Source organism: Aedes aegypti, chromosome 1, assembly GCF_002204515.2.
Source record: "Aedes aegypti strain LVP_AGWG chromosome 1, AaegL5.0 Primary Assembly, whole genome shotgun sequence".
NCBI lineage: Eukaryota > Metazoa > Arthropoda > Insecta > Diptera > Culicidae > Aedes > Aedes aegypti.
The window spans coordinates 55,061,035-55,080,825 of record NC_035107.1 but is presented as its reverse complement, the minus strand read 5'-3'; the positions used below and the strand labels follow the sequence as shown (position 1 = coordinate 55,080,825).

At 38.0% G+C, this 19,791-nt stretch overlaps 1 protein-coding gene across 1 annotated transcript in view; it reads left to right on the top strand.

Annotated features, from left to right (window-relative positions):
- The window catches only part of LOC5574020 (transcription initiation factor TFIID subunit 3), a 33,516-nt gene extending 16,604 nt beyond the window's left edge, over positions 1-16,912 (top strand). Inside the window, exon 3 of the mRNA XM_021852940.1 lies at positions 15,535-16,912. Coding sequence (XP_021708632.1) covers positions 15,535-16,666 — 1,132 coding nt within the window. The 3' untranslated portion in view covers positions 16,667-16,912. The remainder of the gene's footprint in view (positions 1-15,534) is intronic.
- Positions 16,913-19,791: the final 2,879 nt, after the last annotated feature.

Genomic DNA, 19,791 nt, shown 5'->3' with positions numbered 1-19,791 from the left:
TCGACACTCATTAAAGTCTATTACGTGGACCATAAATTTTAAATTTTCAAATAACATAACAACTCGTTAAAATTATTGAATTTAAACTTCATCTGCAGATTGGCCCTTTTACGAGTATCCAAACCAGATATGCCCCAGCAGTTAAGCCCTTTGGTTCAGCATAGTTTCAGTTAGGCTCCTGCGGTTTGGCCCTTTGAATCAACATGGTTTCAGTGGGGCACTTTTGCGATTAGTCAATTTTATCAATAATTGAGCTGATGTGCACGGTTCTTGAATAATACTGAAAACTATGTGAGAAAAACACAGAATAATCGGGGAAGATAATAAAAAATGTATCATAGGACCAATATGATTTTAATGGCAATTTTCTGTTAGGGCCTTATAAAATTTACCCGCAATCAGTCATACGAAAGCGTTTTGTGTGTTTCTGAGAATGTGCAGAGTAATTTGAGTAGATATTGATAAGAATATGTAGTAAACTATCGATTATATTACTGATTAATCAGCAAATTCAATTGCATATTGCTGGATGGTCAGCAAACCAGCTGTCACATTGATAAAAATTTGATTTGTTGAAAGATCCAGCAAATTTTGTTTTGCTGGATCGATTGCTAAATTTACAGCACAAATAAAAAAAATGATAAGTGAAATCTCGCGTAACTTTTCAAAAGGTCCTAAGTAACAAATGTAAACAAATCGAGATTATCATTGCAAATCATTTGCATTGCACCACTTAGCAGCACACTAGAACACTCGTTCTGATATATTAACAACAAATTAATCTATTCAAAGCTAAACAAAATGACCAACGTTCAAAACTGCATCGCTTTTAATCAATTGTTACATTGGACCTTTGATCAGAGAACCAACCACATGTCCTATGTAACATTTATGAATAAACACGATTCTAATGTTACATTGGACATTCCTGAATAAAGCTTTGGAATGGAGTTTAAAAGGTAGAATGATTTGTAGAAGCGTGTCTGAGACACTACTTAGATGCATAGAATGCCATAATAACTGCTTCTCAATCATTTCAGTCGATATTTTCAGAGTCGCACTGCCTCGCAAAATTGAAAACGCTCAAGTGACAAAAAGAGAATGAGTTACACAAAATTGTATTTTGGTCTTTTTGCCAAACCATGTTTTACCGTTTCGCTGGATTGGATCAGCTGCAACATCTCTTTTCATATTATTAGCGCATTGCGTGCATGTAGGGGAATGATATTGAGCACAAGATTGAGCATCATGATGTCATTGTATCAATCTGATTCAGATGCATGGTCGATCAAGCATATAAATATGCTTCCCGGCAGCAACACGAGCAACGTACATGCGCGACTTGCTCACACATATTTGCAGAGCGATCAATCACCGAAGAGAGGAGAAGCTGTATGTATTTGTTAGACGTGGGCTCCTTTCTCGAGTTCCTACAACAAGATGGACGGCGTCGTCATCGTCATCATTCCCCACCGCAATTTCTGGTTTCAATCGACGGCTGGTGCTGATTGCAACACAGCCGTCACCACCACCACGTCATGCAGTGGGAAACTCTCACATGGGCGAAACCGTCATAAAAACGGGGAGGATTGAGGGAGAATCAGAGAGAGAGCAAAATGTCCTACATACAGCTCAACGTTTCCCCTCCTTCTGTTGTTACATAGGAAACATAGACGGATGGGAAGAAGTGACGTCGTGGGATTGAATGAATCAAAACAAAGCACAGCTGGTGTCTCCGATTAGCACACCGCAACAAAATGTCGATTATCAGCGTATTGAGTGCATGTAGGGAAATGATATTCAGCATCATGATCTTATTGTATCAATCCGATTCAGATCCATGGTCGATGAAGCATATACATATGCTTCACGGCAGCAATACGAGCAACGTGCATGCGCGACTTGCGCACATATATTTGCAGAGCAATCATTCACCGAAGAGCGGAGAAGCTGTATGTATTTGTTTGGCATTGGTTTCCTACAACACAATCGACGGCGCCGTCATCGTCGTTCCCACCGCTATTTCTTGTTTGCGCCGACGGCTGGTGCCGAATGTAACACAGTCGTCACCACCCGTCATGCAGTGGGTAACTCACACACGAACAAGTGTGGGCGAAACCAGCATTGAAACGGGGGGAATATTGAGAGAGAAACAGTGAGAAAGCAAAAAGTCCCAAATACAGCTCAACGTTTCCCCTCCTTCTGTTGTTACATAGGACACATAGACTGGAGGGAAAAAGTGACGGCATGGCATTGAATGAATCAAATTGTTGTTGTTCGTGAGAGACTTTAACCCGAAGGTCATTCGTCTCTTCTTCAAATGAATAAAAACAAAGCACAGCTGGTGCCTGCGATTATCACACCGCAACAAAATGAGCAGTTCAACTTGAATGTAGAAGCAGTTCAACGCACGTGGATACAAAATGAAATAAAACATGATTGTTGTGTGCTCAAATCAAAATATCCGATGTTACTATAACTGAAACAAAATGACAGAAATGAATGTCCAATGTAACAATTGTTGAAACAGAACGACCTATGTGATTTATCCTATGTACATATTTTTGGTCAAAACGTCCTATCTGATGTTTTTATAGATTTCAGTGTAATATCCGAATAAATTGACAAAATTTCATTTCATACGTTGAACTCTATTACACTGCTTCCCTCTACAAGCAACACAGTGGGGAAAAATTGTTTCATTTTGATACAGTTTCAAAATATATTTTCACAACCTTCAAGCTCGATTTACTCGAAATGTGTGAATTGTTAGATAGGCCGTTTTGAAAAGTTACGCGAGAAATCTCCAATACGCCATCTTTTTGTCTCATCCCGAACTCATCATCTCGGCATTCTAAATTTACTGAATATGTAGATTGATTATATTCACATAGAACGTATTTTCATTTCTAGCCATTTTTATGACTTATTCTTGTAAATTTGAAGTCACTTTTAGGTCACTTTTTGGTCACTATTTTGGTCATTTTGGTCACTAAAGTCACCATTATTTTGTTGTCTGGCTGCTACCAGCCCTGTTATGTTCATATTTTACAGTTAGACCCTTTTCAAATGTTCCGCTAGAATTACGAAAAATACACTAATTAATGTTTGGTGTAATGTCACGAGGAGTCTCCAAATAAATTCTTGGAAATGACCTCTGCGAGCTATCAGGTTGGATTCTTATTAATCCTCTCTTTCCCATTGTAGCTCAGATATTCGACAAGCGCTAGTTAAATCGAATTGGTACTATTAGCTCAATATTGATTGGAATGAAATTATACGTTGATTTGTTTTATCAAACATCGAAATGAGTGACCTGAGGGTCAAATTTTTAAAGAGCTTTTGAATAAGTTAGCTTATTTGCAACAACTTAAGCACTTTTTTCAGAAACGCCATTTTGACAGTTAAATTTTCGAACTAAGCTGTGGGAATGCAAGGGTTAAAACTTAGGAGCATTTTATGGTCCCTGTTTGTTTTCTGTTCAGTTCATTTTTTTTATGAACAAGGTCTCTAAAGTTTTGGACATTTTGATTCTAGCAGCAATGCAGGAATTCTTTCAGAGATCCTTGCCGGGTTTCCTCGTGAATTTCTACAGAAGCATCCTTAGAGATTACTGTAGAAATTCTTTTAGAAACACGAACTAGATTACAGATAATACCCTGGACAATTCCTTGAAAACATTCATGAAAAAAAAAACTTGAGAAAATTAATGTTTTTTTTTAGGAATTTTGTGGAAGACTTCCTGAAAGACTTCCTGGATGAATTTCCAAAGTAATTCCTGAAGCAGAACTGGTAGCAGGTCTGTTATTAAGGCAAATTGCTAAAAAGTCTATTTTTAATAGAACGTCTTTAAAGTCTTTTTTTTAACCTAAATGTGGTGCCTAAGTATGGTGCCTTTTCTCCTTGAATTTATTGCATCCGTTTTTTCTGGATTTTTTTCTTGAATTCCTCAAGGAAGAGCTTCAGGATATTTTCTTCCAGAGATTTCTCCAGAAATTTCTTCTAGAATACTTCAGGGAATTCTTTAGACATGTCTCCAAAAATGCCTTTGAAGATTCCCCATCATTACTCTGAAAATTTACCCAGAGACTATTCCATGATTTACTCCAGACATTTTTCCATTAAATGTTCCATCAACTTCTCGAGTACCTAGTTAATATCAGTGTTGACAGACTCTCATTTAAATCTCAACCACTGAGCACTCCGGCGAGAGCAAACTCATTAGAGTTCTGTTTCGAAAATTTCATGCTCGATGTTGTTCGTGCAAAATCAATGAATCACGTTCACGTCATCAAAAATGATTCAGTCATGAAGCTTGTTAAAATCTCGTGAAGAGCGAATGTTGTTGTTTACTTTAGAAAGTATTATTATAATTCTACTGCGGGCCAAATCGCAGAAATAATTTTGTGTCGCGGGCCACATTTTTAAACGCACAAATATTTCCATAAAGGTTGACAAAAATCAGTGAATGGAGTAAATTTCATTTGAAAAAATCGAAAAAAAGATAATTGTTTCTAAGTATTCTTGTGGACATTGTGAGAGTCCCTTTCAAAATTATATAATAATCTACTGCCCATACTCGCAAAACAGTCCCATATTATATGGGATTTCATATATAAATGGGACTGTTATGCGAGTATGGGCAGTCTAGTCCAGAATATTTGGAAGAATCTACCCCAGAAATGTTGGATACTGTGGTGAGAATAATGCCGAGGATTATAAGAATCGTACTCCGAATCCTGAATCCAACCTATTTTTTTTAATATGAGCCGGAGTGTGCTAAAATCCTGATCAAGCTTTCACAAAATTGTTGCTCCTTCAGAATCTCACTACTCAATAATTATTTTGAAATGTCACCGAGAAATCTTTGAAAATGCTGAAAAGTATTTCAAAACCTCATATTTTTATTATAAATTCGTTTTGTGTTCCGGCAAAATTTTACATAGCGTTATGTTGCAATCTTGCCCAGGATTTTAGAGAATTGTGTATTGAATTCGTTGAAAATCTTGAATATGGTAAAAATTCTTTGAGAATCTTGTCAATGTTATCCGTGAAAATCGTGTCCAAAATTGTTAAAAGTTCATATTTAAGATTTTGTAAAAAGCCTGCCTTCCTTATAATCCTGTCAAGGATTCTGCGTGAATTACGTCCAGATGTTGATAAATTTTATTTCCAAGATTCTGTGAGAATATGGCATTATGATTCAGTGAAATTATGTATGAAAATTGTCCTTAAGTTTTGTTCAGGCTGCATTTTTTGAATGTCGATGGAATTCATGGGAGAAACATTATTGAAACTCTCAAAATTGAGATTCAGAATTTGAATCATTCATAAATATCTAAGAAGGTTGAAAAAAAAAACAAATTAAATAATAACTATGGTGAAATATTAGGTTGAAACTAAATTGAAAATTAAATAGGCTTAGTACGTTCTAACTTCGGGTAGGTAAAATATTCAACGGGCCAAATATGAGAAGAATCTTCGAACTCTCCGCGGGCCGCACAAAATGAGGTCACGGGCCGTACGTTGGGCAGCCCTGTACTAGACTAACAAGAAATCATTGCTTTGTGTGAGTAAACTGTGGAAATGTGAGACAATTAGTTAAACAGATGAGCTAACTCATTCATGATTTTTCGACTGCTGAGTTACGTGAATTTCAACTCACGCATGAAAAGTTTCATTCGTGAGTTATGAGAATTTGTATTTCTCACAACACTGCTTGTATGCTGCCAAAATCTCCAACTATATTCAATGAATATAGGAGTTCTTTCTAGAGGGGTTCTTTCAAGAAAACCCTTATAGGTTTATTGAAGAGTTAATTTTTGAATTTGAATAAAAAAACGATTTGAAGGTTTACTGTTCTACAAGAACTAGTTCAAAAGTTCCTTTACTGATTCTAGCAGAGCTGGCAGCAGGTCTCCATTTAGAGACTTGGTCACGATTTCAATCCAAGGCTCTAATCAAAATGGTTTTCAAGGACACTTTTTTCTCTCCTTATTCTGATCTCAATGATTCCTGCGAAATGCCAGAGGCTCTAGAGAAACCACCAGAAACTATTAAGTGACTATTTCACAAGTTCTTCAGGAATTTCTTCTCCTTCCAGAAAATCTCCCAGTGATTTTTCAAGGGATGCTTTTAAGGATTTTACCAGAAATTGTTTCAGGAAATCCCTGAGCACTTCAACGCTACCGCCTCAAGTTAACTTCACAGGGATAATCCAGAAAATTGTCGTAGAGACTATCCCGGGATTTCCTCCAGATATGTTTCTACTGCATGTTAAGTCTCTTCTTGTTTGCATGCAAAAGGTCTCTAAATTTCCTATTTTCCTATCTTTAGAAAAACATGCCAAATTACCCAGACCCATCTATAGATTCATTGTCCTAGTAAAAAGTGATGTTACGAGATGTCACTGATTCCTTTACAGATTCCTAAAAGAAAAGCTTGAAGGTTCTCCAGAGGTTTGTCCAGGAAAATATTAAATGCCTTTTCCAGAGATCCCTCCAGATTCCTTCAGCAATTCTTCCAAGAATACGCCCTGAAATTTCTTTTGAATTCTTCCAGAATTTGTTCCAGGAAATCCTTCGCCTGCTGTGTCCAATAATGCGCACAGGGATTACTCCGAAAATTTAATTAAGGATTCTCCCAGGATTGTCTTTGAAGGCTCTACCATTAATCTGCAATTGTTTTTCTAGGATATCTTTCCGGAAATCCTACATAAATTCTCTTTGGGAAAATTCACAAAGGTTTTTTTTATCTTCGGTGGACAAAAAATTGTTTACGAATTATTCTAAGAAAATCCTACAAGAACTCCTTTCGGCTATATTCTTAACTTTTAAGAATAGGTCCTAAATTTCTCCTAAGAATTTCTCCATAAATTTCTCCTCGGATTATCCACGAAATATAGCAGGAACTATTTCATGACTCCCTCAACAAATTCGACCAAGGATTCATCATGAAATTCCCTCCACAGATTGGAGACACTCTGAAGATTTCTCCTGTATTCCATCTAGGGATTACTCCTGAAGTCACTTCCAAAAGTGTCTATAATAATTTAGCAAGAGAATTCTCCATGAATTCTTAAAAAGTTAATTTTCGTTCGATTGTTTCTTTATGAACCCAGGGCGGAACTCTGAAGTTTTTCGAGGATTCTTTCAGAAAATTTTGAAGAATTGGGGTTTGTTTGGTAATTTATCATATAATTAATCCACGATTTTCTTGAAGTTCTGGGAGTTCGTTAAAAATGTTTGCAGGACTCTCCTACAAGAGTTTATCATGTATTCAGCAAGGAGCTTAATCAGTGATTACTTCCTTTAGATAAACCTCCCGGTCTGGAGAAAATCATCAGAAATCCCTAGAGGTATTAAGTAATGTCTGAAGATATCTTTAGAGTAATTCCTTATTGAATTCTTGAAGAAGTCCTCAACAGGAGGAGGAGGAGATCCTAAAGTGAATTTCGAGAGGGCTGCGGACTTCCTTGAGAATCCTTGATGAACTAATCTCTGAAAATTCAGTAATTTCCACACATGGATTACTCTAGAAAAAAAAACCCAAAGACTTTCCGGAGAATTTCTCCTTCTCTGCCCTTTTTTACGTTTATTCTTCAAGCCATTTCCATTGGGATTCCTTCGAGATTTCATTCACGGTTCCTCCCAGGAATTGCTCAAAAACTTCCTTCATGGGAATAATTCATCGATTAAGAGCTATACCAAGAATAAATTAGACCGAAAATTCCTCATTAAATTCCTCCACACATTTCTCAAACAAATTATTACTCCTGCCGTTCCTCCCAGCATTTCTTGCGTTATTTCTCGAGTGCATTCTTCAAAATTCAAATTGATGTTTCACTCGAGCAAATATTACAGCAATTGTCTTGTTTAGGTGTATCCTGTTTTTTACGTATTCTGATTTTACGTTAAAAACTGAGCCAGAATCCAAAGTTTCATAATTTTCCGTGTCCTGTAACTATTTTCAAAACAAGTTTGAATTTAGTATGGAAATCGCGTTTGAATCACCCCTCGGAAAGTTTTACTTCGGGACGAGCTGTCATTATGTAAATTGAAATGTCATTGAGTCGACGGAATGAAATCTTTTTTAATCATTTACTATATCAAAATTCAGATAATCAACCGCAATAAAATCGTGTTACACTTAGAAAAATGTGCTCTTTCGATCAAGCTACAAAAAGCTGTGAATTTTTCATCACTAAATAACCCAATTACTTCAGTATTTTCTAAGATCATTCCTCCCTGGCCACGATCACAGGGTTTGACGGTGCCAAAGTAGAAGGTGCACCATAATAATACCCGTCTGTGAAACATATCACCTTCCCAATACTTTGGCACACCTCCAACGGTTCATGATTTATCATGAAACGGCTGCATTCAGGCGGAGGATCTGTTAATAAGTTTCGACATATTATCAGGTCCTCTTCGAACGGAGGGACCGCCAGGGCTCATTAGTTACTTATAAACCAGTGCTGGTTGTTGATGTTTCAGTTCGTTTAAACGAGCTGTAACATCCTTTGTACTAATCAGCAATGGTGGTTAAGTTTCGAAGCCAACGTGTGATCAATCGTTTTATAATGCAACATAAGAATGGGTGTTTGGTGAAACTGTGCGTTGTTATTAAAATTAGTGATTGTGAAGGTGCTAATAGTGATTTTATAATAAAATCTGTGATGATAAAAATTTGAAAATGAAAGTGGAAGTGATTCTGATAGTTTTGTTAAAAATATTATAATAATGATGTGAACTCTACTAGTTTAATAATGGCTATAATACATTGTGCAATCATTTCTCTGAATATAAACTTTATTGCCTAGTTTTTCAAACGTGCATGATAAAAATGTTAATAATGACAGCGAGGGCAGAAGAATGGATCGAAGTGATTTTTTACTGTAACTTTCTTCAACGTAGTGCTAAATCGTAGTTTGAATAGTAATGACTACAGTAACAAAAATAATGAAAAATTTCAATTGATTATCTTTTAATTACTTAGTATTGATAACAGATGGTAACAATGAATTTATATAAAAATGGTGTGATGTGAAAAGTGATATAATGAAAAGTATATCTGAAGTGTATTACGAAAGTTGATGAGTGATAATCGGTGATAAACGTGATAGTGTCGAAAATAAAAGTGACGATAGTGAGTGATGAAATAAAATGGGGAATGAGGACCTTTTAAGAAAACTATTTCGTTCTTCACTTTAACCACTCTAGTAGCATTTCAAGCCTTATCATAGTATGATAGTAGTCTGAACTACTAGACTGCAAAACTACGGCAAGGGCTGATTGCTGCTAGCGTACACAGTGACCATTTGAGCAACATTGCTTAGGAACGTCTGTGTGATGAACGCAATAGAGGCTTATAAAAGCAAATGCTGGGAAGGAGCTTAGGGCAGATTAAGAGTGCCAGTACTACCCCTATCGCAACCGACAAAAAAAAATTCCAGTAATTTCCTTCTGGATTACCCATCACATTTTTCCAAAGACTCTCCCAAGATTTCCTCCAGAGATTTTTTCTGTTCGGAACATAAACCACTGCGATTAATATCTGATCTATTCCAGAGATATTTTTACTAATGCTAAAATCGATTAGATTTTTTTAAAATAATACAGTAATTATTCCAGGATTCATCCGCAGTTTCTCCCATTGCTCCATACATCCTCCAGGGGTTTTTCAAGGAAATCTTTGAAGAGCTATTCCAGGAATTTCTGCATAAATTCGATCAGGGATTCCTCATTGAATTTCTTTAGAAGTTCATTACTCCAAGTTGTGTTGATATCAGTTTTCAACATTTTGTCCAATAATAATTCATCTGCACTTACGAGACACTACGATTTTTGTTCAGTTAAATTAAGTACAAAAAACATCAATTACACTACACATATTCGCACCATGAAACTTACAAATGTATCGTGTTTCTATCATATTTATATTTTTATATTTTTCTAGGGGAAGATATCGAAGTAAAGAGCAAATTGTATAATTTTTATTTAGATTTAAAGATGTTAAAATAATGTTCTTCTGGATTTTTTCTTACTATTCGCATAACAATTCCCAAGTTCTATGGGATTTCCTATAAACATGGGACTGTCATGCGAATATGGATAGTAAACCAATCAGCTCATTTCCTCAATGACTATTTTTAACAGATGAGATGGGACTTGCAATTCTCGGCAGTGCAGTTCTTCCCAACTTTTCTCGAGTAATTTTTAAAGTAAAATTTCACGTAGGTATTTTTCAAAATTTAATTCAAATTTTCACTCCAGCACCTGTAATTCCTAAGGAATGCAGGAATGATGCATACATTTCTCCAAAGATTCCGCCCGATATTTTTCAATCAATTCGTTCAGAAAATTCTGCTGGATGTTATTCAGCGATTCGATTGATTCTGTTTTTGATAATTATTTTAGCAATTCCTCTAGAAAACCCTCCAAAACTACCCTAGGAGTCCAGGAATTATTTGCTTTGTTCATATAGCAAATTGTTCCAATAATTTGGCAATTCTATGAAGACTACCCTGAAAAAAAAAACTTTCTGGAAGAATTTCTGGAGGACTTTCTGGTGGAATCTCAGGAGTAATTCATAAAAGTAACCTCTGAGGAACTCCTGAACGACATTTTAGAGGAAATTCTAAGAAATCAGTAGAGGCAGCTCTGAAGAATTTACTGCTTGACGTCAGGGGTTGTATTCTGAGAAAATTGAGAGTATCTCTCACTTATCGCTCTCTATAATAATCATGATTCACAACACATCATGAGAGTCTGTTTATCGTTTACTGCTCTGATCCCATCGGGTCGGGGGATTACGTTGCACGATAAAATCCATCCTGAAAAGCTCTAAACATGAGGGACACTATTGCTATCAAATGTTCGGGGATTGTTTATCATGTAAAGTAAAACACCTACTCCCAATGGTAAATAGGCGAGAAAAATGAAATTTATCATCGCTCTCTTTTCCGCTTGCTTTGATCGTGTTTCAAAATCAATTAAGAGCGATTTCTGCAATGCCTGCTTGAGATCTTGAAGATGTCTGGAACGGAAATTTCATTTAAAAACCACGCAAAATCAATGAAATTACGTTCTATGAATTAATTCGTATTTTTTAGAGAATTTTTGGAGGAATTCCTGAAGACATTTCTTTTGGAATCTCTGGAATAGTTCTTTCGGATAATTTTTAAAAGAGTCCCTGAGGAAGTCTTTGAAAGAATCATTTAATGAACTCCAGAAGCAATCTTCAGGGTAATATCATAAGCAGGGCGGATAGCAAGCCCGTTTTTAAAGTTTTGGCCACTATCTTAATGGATATTTCCAAAAAGTTTTTTTTTTTTTTTTGAAGGAAGGTCTCTCTTATTTTTCAAGCAAAATGGATTCTAGAGTAGCTTTTTTTTCTTTTCTCTCAGCAAGAAATCCTGGTGTTAAATTCTTGAAGCTTCACTGATTCCTTTTCCATAGTTTCTTCAGAAAATTTTACCACATACTTCTCGATGAAACGCTTCAGGAATAGGGTCCTAAAGCCGTATTCCACTTTTAGTTCCAAACGCTTAAGTTTATACCAGAAACACATTTTTACTCAATTTTTAAATGCTTTTCGTTGGTTTAGGTCTAAAATTAAGGCGCATATTTGTTCAGAAATTGATTCAGGGAATCACTGTAGAGATCATCAAACTATATTCCCAAGTATGTCTCAAAGAATGTGTAGTTGAATTCCTCCAGCTTCCGCATTCCAACGCTGATATTTCCAATAATTTCCACTACGATTACTCCAAAATTTTTCCCGGGATTTCTTCCCATTGCTTCAGTTGTTAATCTAAGAAATCCACTATATTTTTTTTTCTTAAAATCCACAAAAGTTTATTCTAGGGCCAAAGAAATTTGTATTGGGTCCTTCAATAATTCTTTGAATTCCTAAGATCATTCTATCAACAATTCTTACAATCATTTTCAGAGGGATGGCTTCTAGAATCCCTACATGGGTTATTTAAGAAATTTCTACATGAATCTATCCAGGGATTATTCCACGAAATCTTTCAGAAACTCTTCCATGAAATCCAGAAAAAGTTCAACTATTCCTCATGAAGCTCTATAGATTTTTTTTTGCAGGGATTTATCCAGCATTTCATTTAGAGATTATTTCAGAAGTCCTTTCCGTAGATTCCTCGAGTAATTTTCAGTTTCAATCATTCATGGATTCTTCAAAAGTTCGTATAAGATGAACTGCGACAATTGCAGGCAATAAATTGTTATTTTGCGCTCATCTGCTAATCTGGGTAAAACTCAGGAAAAAAAGGGATCCGATGAATCTTGGGTCAAACATCAGAAAACGCTACAATAATTATTCCTATGATTCCTTATTATTTCTACATACGTTTCTCTGAGGATTTCGTCGTTTTTAGGGGAATTCTTCAGAAAATGCTGCAGGGTTTAATGAAACCCTGAATGTTGATTTTTTTTTGATAATTTTCCTGATAATTATTTTATCATTATTAATGAAGAGCAATTTTTAATCCAAGACTTCCTGAAAGAGCCAGAAGGTCTTTCAAAGACTTTTCCTGAAGTTCTCTCTTGCAAGAGTTTATCAACTATTTAACCAAGAGTTTCGACAGTAATCTCTTTAGGATAACCTGCCGGACTGAATCCCAGACTTTCAAGTGTTTCTGAAAAATTACGTTGCCAATTTTATAGAGAAATTCTTGGACAATTTTCTGGAAGAATTTTCTAGAAACATCTTTGGAGTGGTTCCAGAAAATATACCCTTAGAGAATTCTGATGTTGAAATCATATGGAAATTCTGGTTCAATTCTTAATGAAGTCGTACTTGAAAATTTTGAAGAGCCTCATGATGAATTCCGTGAGGGCTGATGACTTCCTTGAGAAATTTCTTGGATAATCCTTAGGGAAATTCTGAACAAATTCTCTGAATCAATCTGTCGAGGAATCTGTGTAGTAATTTGTAGAGATATCCTTGTTCTAATTTCTGGTTGAATTCTTGGAGGTATCCTGAACGAAAGTCTTGTGAGGATGTTCGTGAAAAAATCACTGTATCAACTACTGAACAAATCATCAAAGTAATATCTGAAGAAAACTTTGAGCAAATACTTGAAATTCCATTCTGCTTTTTGGATTAATCATAAAAAATACATAGAATAATGCTTGACGTTCAATTACGAGGAATCCCCAAAGAGATTCTTAGAAATACACTTTAAGAGGAGTCTGGTCGTCTCTTTTGAGGGTTTTTTTTATTAAAACATAACAGTCCTGGTCCCTGAGTGCTAGGTCTTGTTTTGCTTCATGTTGAATCTATTTTTGGCCTTTTTCCTTGTCTTTAAAGTTCCTATTTTAAGATGCTATTAACCCTCTAATACATAAATTTTTATTTTCGATCTAAATATCATTTTTAGCTATCTAAAATCATGCTAAACACGTTTTGGGAAATGATTTTTTTTTTCTATCTTTATTAACGAGTTTTTTAGCCCTGGGCTAGTTCATCTCGGGACCAACGGCTTTACTTCCCTTCCGAAGGAAGTCGTCACTACTGAAATTTTTAGTGACTATCTCGGGGATGGGATTCGATCCCAGGTCCTCGGCGTGAGAGGAGTGTGTTCTAACCCCTACCAGGTCCGTCCCCTGGGAAATGATTTATTTTCAATCGCAAATCTATGATTTATTTTTGATTTTTATAATTTTTATTTTTTAACATCCCTATCCTTTTTCATTCTTTGTTGAAGCCTCTTCTAGTTACTGATTTTTGATAATAATAAAAATTCAAGTTTTTACGGTACTTTTAAAAATATTAAATTTTTACTATTTTGCTGGAAATATTTTTATTTTCCGTGTAATAAACGAAAAAACAGGTTTGAGATTATTTTAACACCATTAAGTTCTTCTTCTGTGAAAGGTTAATAGTAGAGAAATATAAAAGGTATGATTTTTTTTATATAACACGGTCAATGAACCCCAGACGTTTGTAGGTTATATAAGAATACAATTTTTCAAACAATTTTCAAAAATACAAAAAAGTTTCAAAAGTAAAAAAAAACTTCAAAAGTCATAAAAAATTCCAAAGTGTACCCCGTTTAAAGGCGGGGTTGAGTATTAGAGGATTAACTCAACCCTGCATTAACTTTCAGCTTTCGCGCGGTTTGCCATTATCTAAATTACTACGCTGGTGCGAACACTTAAGTGTCAAGGATATTTTTTACAAGCAATGTTTAAAATTCATTGGATTTTACAATTAATTTAAAGTTTCATACCAGTAAATATTGCAGCAATTATTGCAGTAATGACTAAGTTCATTCCTACGGCAATTTCTTGAGGGGAATTCAACATTTTAAAACATCCTGCTTTATAGATACCTATTATCCAGTGATTGATTGATTCTGTTTTCAATACTTAATTATTTTAACAATTTTGCTAAGACTTCCCCAGGAGTCCAGCAATTATTTCAAAGATCCTAGTACGAGTTCATCGGAAATTTTACTGAAGTTGAAGTACGGATGTTGCTGTTGAATTTCTTTTAAAAATACATATTCAAAAATACAGTTTCCGATGAAATTTATAGCAAAAAAATCATAAAACAGTACATAGCCTAAAACGTACAATAATACTTATCGTAATGTCACGAGTAATACTAGTCGTGATTCCTAAAAGAACTCTATCTAAAAGAAGTATCTCAAGAGAAATGGCTGGCAAGAATCCCTAACGAATCCTATTGGATACTCTTATTTTGGTTTTTGTTTGGACACTTTTTATACACTTAGGATACGACTTTGAAATAATTGCAGTGCTTCGTGGGAGCTCAAGTGTTCGTGTTTTTGTTTTGTGTCATCAGAGCGCTCTTTTGCATGAAAAGCATAAGTGTTATTTTTCTCGCGTCTCCAGAGTGATTTCTTTCTCAGTTAGTCTGTACGCGTTAAATCAAGCTGAAAATGGATTATGGCTGCTCAGTCAAGGATGAAGGATCAGTTGGTGAGCGCGTTTCATGCTTTTATTTTAAATCTGTAAAATATGTATGAATGCACATTATTTCGCTACAACGGTGGGACGTAAATACGATTTTTCAACAAACTATGAATGGTTCGTCACTGAGAGTATCGGCATAAACTTTTATTCATAAATCATTTATGTTTTACATATATTTTTCAAAACACCCTAAAACAATAAACTATGATTTTCATACGATGTCGTATGAAAAATGTTTGCCCAATTAAAAAAAAATGTAATCTAGAATCGAACCATAAACGTCGAGTTCAAAGAGCGTGTGATTAACTCACAGGCTCATAGAAGCTTCGAATATCATTCTTGGTGATTCATGATGAGATCACATGATTTTCTTAAGATTTCTCTTTTAAAACATTTCATTCGAACGGTTGTATGAAAGATCATGAGATATAATATGATTTTTCTAAAAGTTCTCGTATCCTTTTTAATTCCCGTTGTTTTAGTTATGAGGTCTTAAGTTCCTATTTTTGATACACTCGTATTACGTAACTTTCCTTGAACGCTGCCTAAAATATCTATTCTCTTACAGGTCATCCCACTCAATGAACCAGGACCTCTCCGACGGACCCATAGAACAATCGTTCTCGGCCGTCGCCGTCGCTGGAGCCCTGCCTGACGACCCCATGCTGCAGGAACAGATCCGCCGCAAGGAGAAAAAGGAAAAGAAGAAGGAGAAACTCAAAAAGGAGAAGCGGAAAGAGAAGGAGCGGGCGGCCGCAGCTGCAATGGAGTCATCCTTCTCCGATCCACGAAGTTCGTTCAATCTGTCCGGTTCGGCAAATGTGGATCTCTTCCCTTCGGTATCGGCCACGACAATTCCGCCAGATCACCGCAACAGCCCCGAAGTCCCTGGAGCCACCTCGGTGCCGAAGTTGATGCTCAAACTCGGCTCTACCAGCACGCCATCGCCCCGCGCTGCCACTCCGGATCACACTCCGCACCAGCAGCCAGAGCCAGCCAACAAACCACCGCCCGAAGTCAAGCGCGAAGCATCACCGGAACTGGCCCGGATATCCGCTCTGTTCACGCGACCGCCCAAACTCAAAACCCCCGGCAGCAAGGGCAAAAGCAAAGACGACGACTCCGGCAAGGCCCCGAAGCTGTCCGTCGACCACTCGAGCAAAGCCGCCGGCAAGCTGGACTTTACCGGCACAGATCAACCGGCGAAACCGCGACCCCGTGGCATTCAAGCCCTCCCGGACACGATCGACCTATTCTCCGTCACTCCGACCCCATCCCATCCAACGCTACCAAAAGCAGCCACCGCGACCCCGTCCGCTTCAACTTCATCAGATCATCCGACGCCGCATTCCTCCAAGAAGCCCCCGAAGGAACCGAAGTCGTCCAAATCGACGTCGGCTTCGGCCAGTCTGGGCGTGACCATTCCCGCCCCGAAAGACACGCCCATCAATGTGCAGGACGCCGATGGCAACGTGGTGTGGATTTGCCCGGCGTGTGGCCGCGTCGACGACGGAACGCCGATGATCGGTTGCGATGGGTGCGACGCGTGGTACCATTGGGTGTGCGTTGGCATCCAGGTGCCACCGGATTCCAACGAGGACTGGTACTGCCGGGTTTGCATCGGCAAGAAGCAGGAATCGCACGGCGACGAGAAGCAGAGGAAGCGGAAGAAGAAGGACAAGAAGAATCCTAAGGATTAGAATGGGGGAGACAACTAGGGCTGGATTGTGTTCAAGAGTTTAACTGTTATAGTAACTGGGTGTTGTGAACAGCACACGCCCTGTGGGGTGTGCGATAGTGTGTAGTGTTGTAATGTAGATTGTTAGCATTGATTGATGAAATTGATGTACGACACGTGTAACCGTTGAGGTTCGTAGCATTAATATAGTTATTGTAAATTACACGTTTTCGAACAATCAATAAACCATAATTAGTTGTGACTATAATCACATGGAGAGTGATTCTTACATATTCGATGACGGCAATCTAAATTGATCACATCAATTACAAGAACATATCTGCCACCGCTTCAAATGTTCTACCGATTTCCATTACATCAGCGAAGCAAGCAAACTGACTGGCCTTTTTTAACAGAAGTAACTCGGCTGTTCAACCCGACTGACACCCTCTAGCGAAATGTTGAACAACAGGCATGAAATTCCATAACGTTGTTTTAGCCCCTGGTGGGATTCAAACAAACAGGAAAGTTTTTGATAGAACATGGGTGCGGTACAGCAACTTCATTTCTTTCCAGCTTCTGCTGGACGCATTCCCAGCTTCTTTTGGAAGCCTTGCAATTGCAACACTTCTGCTGGAAGCCTTTTCAGTTGTCTTCAGGAAGCTTTTCCAGTTCCAGAGGCAGTCCTTGAATGCAAGAAATTGGATGCAATCTCTACGGACGACGATGTTAGGGTTGCCATGAAAAAGCAGTGCAAGCTAGGGGAAGTGCAGATGCAGATCCGCATAAGGAAGGTGCCATTCGGAATGCTAATAGCATCAATTAGGCTTCTGATTGAAGCGGCCGTCAAGGCACTAAAACGGAGAAGATTAAAGTAGGCTATGTCCACTGAGTGCTATAGATGCCACGAGTACGGCCATCTTGCTAGATTCTGCAAAGGGCCTGGCAAAGGTAATTTATGCAGAAGATGCAAAGAAGAAGGCCACACGGCGCAAGCCTGCCGAAAGCCTCCAAAGTGCATGATCTGCGCTAACGGAGAGAATAATAACCACGTTACAGGAGGCCTGCAATGCCCGGCCTTCATAAAGGCGACTGCTTCCAAACCACAGTGGAGGTAATTGAAATTAACCTCAACTACTGTGACACAGCACAGCTGAGGCAATCTGTGGCGGAGTACAAGTGCGATGCGGCTATCATATCGGAGCCATACCGTCTCCCGGCCGACGATGGGAACTGGATAGCAGACAACGCAAAATCAGTGGCGATATGGACGGTGGGAAGATATCCTTTCCAGGAAGTGGTACATTGTGCAGATGAAGGCTTTGTTGTAGCCAAAATTAACGGAGTCTTCTTCTGTAGCTGCTACGCACCCCCGCGATGGTCTATTGACCAGTTCAACGAGATGCTCGACAAGCTGACTGAAGAGCTCGCAGACCGCAGACCAGTTGTTTATCACTCAAGAGCTGTTAACGGTTGGCTGGTTGTAGCGAAAGTGGACGAGTTCAGGGTAAGTCGCAGAGGTGACACCTCACTCGGAGTTGTGGAGAGATTTGTAGACAAAGCAGTGGAAGGAGTACTAGATCTGACAAATTTATTTCAGGGTTGTGTTAGAAGCAATACATTACGAAAAGGGCGTTACAACATCTTGCATACTCCCCCGCCACATTCTTCAAGGGGTAATTGACACAGCTTAGAGATACTCCGTTTAAGCTCGCCGTTGATGGTACGGAGTGTAGCAACTCTAACGATACCATCAGGACCTGGATGTACTTGAACAACTCGTCCCGTAATCCAAGAAAGTGGAGGTAGGTTATCGTTTATCAGGCATAATTGACCTATTAGCAGATTGGGTTGACTACTACACAAGGACTTGGTTCGCTGCTGGAGATTGTTCAAGTACTCAGATCTCCATCGTTTCCAAAACAGCTGTAGACGTTTTTGGATCTCTTCAAATCGTTTTAGCCTGTTAGTTGGTACTTCGGTAACATCCTTATCAGGCAGAGCGATGATCGGTCCCCCGGTCAGGAAGTGGCCTGGTGTGAGTGGGCTGATATCACTTGGATCCGCAGACACAGGCGATATCGGTCGCGAATTCAAGCAACCCTCAATTTGCTTCAACAGTGTCAGCATTTCTTCGTAAGTAGGTATGTTAGTGCCAAGGACCCGCTTGATATGGTGCTTGACACTTTTGATACCGGCTTCCCAGATACCTCCAAAGTTAGGTGCCCGAGGGGGTATGAATTTCCATTCAATACCTTCGGTTGTACAGAAACTTCTGATGTTGGGTGCTACTTCTTGCTCAAATTTAGCCGTCATATTATCCAATTCGTTTTTTGTTCCAACAAAATTTGTTCCATTGTCGCAGTGAATTATGCTGCTCCGACCACGCTGACTGCTGAATCTTCTTAGAGCTGCAATGAAACACTCACTCGACAATCCACTTACCAGTTCGATGTGAACTGCACGGGTGCTTAAGCAAATGAACAATGCAACGTAGACCTTAAGCGTCTTCTGTGTTCTCACAAAGTTCTCCTTGATTATAAAGGGCCCACCAAAATCAACTCCACAGATTTGAAAGGGTCTAGCAAGATTCAATCGTGCGCGCGGTATCTGTCCCATGATTTGGCGCAATGTTTTTGGTTTGGTCTTAAAGCAGATAATACATCGATGCACCACTTGGCGTGCCAATTGCTTGCCATGAATTGGCGAATATTTTAATCTCATAGCATAAAGCAGCCCTTAATTCTTTATTATTCTTTATTATTCTTTATTCTTTATTTGGAGCAGGGAAAAGCCCGTTTGAGTTGAGCACCACAGCTCTATCTCAAATGGGCGCAAAACCTCCTCATCTTTTAGTATCAACAGAAAAACATACAAACCAAATGATACAATTTAACTTAATACTATACACTTATTTTCTTAATAGTAACATAAAAACGATTTAATTTACTAGCCTTAAAAAGAGTTCAACGAGAATTTTGATAAGACTCTGAAATAATCTGAGAGAATTTCGTTCGGAGCGTAGTACGGGGGATATGAAAATCGAATTCATGTGAGCAACGATTAAAGGAACGACACATAGCGGAAAACGGTTCGTTATATCCGTAATTAGTACGAGCACCATGGAGAAATATGAAAGTACTAGAA